We start from the raw sequence: 2,500 nt of genomic DNA on the forward strand, positions 1-2,500 counted from the left end.
GCAGCTATACTGATTTTTATACAGTCCTAGGTGGGACTCGAACTCAGGTCGCTATCGAGAGTGGTATTTTTGCACCGTCGAGCCTTGTAAATATTGTGTGGATAGCTGTTAAGGGAAATTTGAGAGCTTGTTGAGTAATTGTCTAGCCAAGTAAATTATTTGTTCAATTAGAACAAATATACTAGCAATATGGACATTATTTCCCGACATTTCTGAGTTTTTGGGTAGGTTATGTTATGTTAGGATAGGTTAGAATAGAGTAGGTTGGGTTTGGTTAGGTCAGGTTGGGCTAGGTTAGGTTAGTTTGCGTTAGCTTGCATTAGTTTAGGTTAATTTAGGTTAGCTTAGGTTAGCTTTTGCTAGCTTATTTTAGCTTAGGTTAATTTAGGTTATCTTATGTTAGCTTAAGTTAGCTTAAGTTAGGTTAAGTTAGGTCAGCTTAGGGTCGGTATTACCAAATACTGACTGGTATTTCCGAAATACCACTGCACAACCAAATTTAACAATGATAAAGATGGCACAATGTATACATATCAGAGGCGATATCATACTTTGAGTTACCATTCAATCTACTCTATTTTCAAATTAAACTTTCTTTATGTACAAACTTTAGCTCTCTGGATGTTATAATCAAATAATGTATACATATCAGAGGCGATATTATACTTTGAGTTACCATTCAATCTACTCTATTTTCAAATTAAACTTTCTTTATGTACAAACTTTAGCTCTCTGGATGTTATACTCAAATAATCCATACTGAAAAAAGTAAGAACGTGTAAGATAAAAGAAACACTTAAAGACTATAGTCGACTTAACCCCTTTCCAATCGGGCATTCTTATTTCATTGGTAGACTTAGTAACAATGTAGTGAGCGCTGAAACTAATGGTTGTTTTAAGAAAAGATTAAGATACCTTATGGATAGGGATGACAGGTGGTAAGGGACATGGAACTGCCTAATATTGGCCTTGTGGTCTCTTGCAGTCTTCTTCATTAATGTCCTTATGTTTATTCTGATTGTTGCTAAACTATTTTATTTATTTATTTGTACTTTCTGCCGTAGGGAAGGGGTTAAGCCGAAGTCTATGCTACTACACTCGACTAATTTAGAAGAGATGTCACTATGTACTATCATGCAAAAGCTACACATTGACAATGGACAAATGAAAAATAGATGAAAATAGAAATGAACCTAAAGTATTTGTCATTACGACTACAAATGGCACATCGAGACAAACATCATATGTTCTTTACAGATTGCTGGGTACTTCAGAAAAATATAGATCTATAGAGCTATAGATAGAACGATAGAACGATAGACAGACAGACAGGAAAAACATAGGGAACGAAATAGATATATAAAGAGAGAGAGAGGGAGTGAGAGTACGTACGTGCCTTGTACTTATGACAGCATACGTGTTCCTTGCACACCAAGTAAGAAGATCAAAATGAATACCCACAAATATCCTCTTATTTGTAATACACATTTGATGTACGTGGTTCTCAACTTTTTAGCCACACTTTTTAGCCTCATCAGCCCTGATCCTCCCAGCTTTGGTAAACTTAACAAAATAAGTAATCAAAATTAGTATAAACCTAAAATCTGATGGTTTAGATGATGGTGTTCTGTAGACCATGGAGAATGCAGAATCTCTACTTTTATAGTTCGTAGAATGATTTAGTAATCTCTTTCGAAACCTGAAGTTCCCTCACCCCCAAACTCTTTCTTTCTTGGCTGAGAACTTCATCCTTGCATCTACAGAAAACAAAACACGACCCCAAGCAGCACACCCGACATGGCAAAAAGCCAAACCAACTGAATTCAAGCTCATGCACTCACAGTAGTTGATGGAGGAGGAGTAGGAGAAGGGGGAGGAGGAGGAGGCGTACGACGGTGACCGCCATATGCCCCAGCAGCCATAACTCACCCTGAAGACATCTCTGGCCCACTGCTTGAAGGCTTGCTCTTGACCCGTGAGCACGTCTCCGCAAGTCAGCCTCATAAGACGCTCCCCTCCGAGCTCGTTCAAGAGCTTATCGACATACTTGCCGAATGCACAGTAGTTTGGGTAGGCACTCGAACCCAAGGCGAACACGGCGAATCTGGTCGAACGAGTGAAGAGGGTTATTAGGACTCGTTGAAAAGAAGGGGATAGGTGTCGTGACGTGATTTTTGTTCAAAGGAATAGATCTTGGAAGGAACATGAAATAAATGAACATTCTCTGAACCAATTATATTGTTATATGCAAGATTATAGTCCAAACACATTCGTCTTTTCATCTTGAATTTCATATATTAATATTCATGATTATACTTTAAGTGTATATATATATATATATATATATATATATATATATATATATATATATATATATATATTCCCTCGGGAATCAGTTCGATTCCAGGTTTCAAGGATTTGATAGCCTCTGTGGTCTAGTGGTTAGGGCACTGGGAAGGTAATTTACGGATGGCCGAGTACAGCGAGTTCGAATCCTGCA

The 2,500-nt window shown here is 37.7% G+C and overlaps 1 protein-coding gene across 1 annotated transcript in view; it reads right to left on the reverse strand.

Annotated features, from left to right (window-relative positions):
• LOC143023687 (nitric oxide synthase, salivary gland-like) overlaps positions 1 to 2,500 on the reverse strand; it is an 89,576-nt gene that overhangs the window by 56,448 nt on the left and 30,628 nt on the right. Inside the window, exon 5 of the mRNA XM_076182299.1 lies at positions 1,930 to 2,104. Coding sequence (XP_076038414.1) covers positions 1,930 to 2,104 — 175 coding nt within the window. The remainder of the gene's footprint in view (positions 1 to 1,929; positions 2,105 to 2,500) is intronic.

This window comes from Oratosquilla oratoria, unplaced genomic scaffold, assembly GCF_046742065.1.
Source record: "Oratosquilla oratoria isolate Oo_2021 unplaced genomic scaffold, ASM4674206v1 SCAFFOLD55, whole genome shotgun sequence".
NCBI lineage: Eukaryota > Metazoa > Arthropoda > Malacostraca > Stomatopoda > Squillidae > Oratosquilla > Oratosquilla oratoria.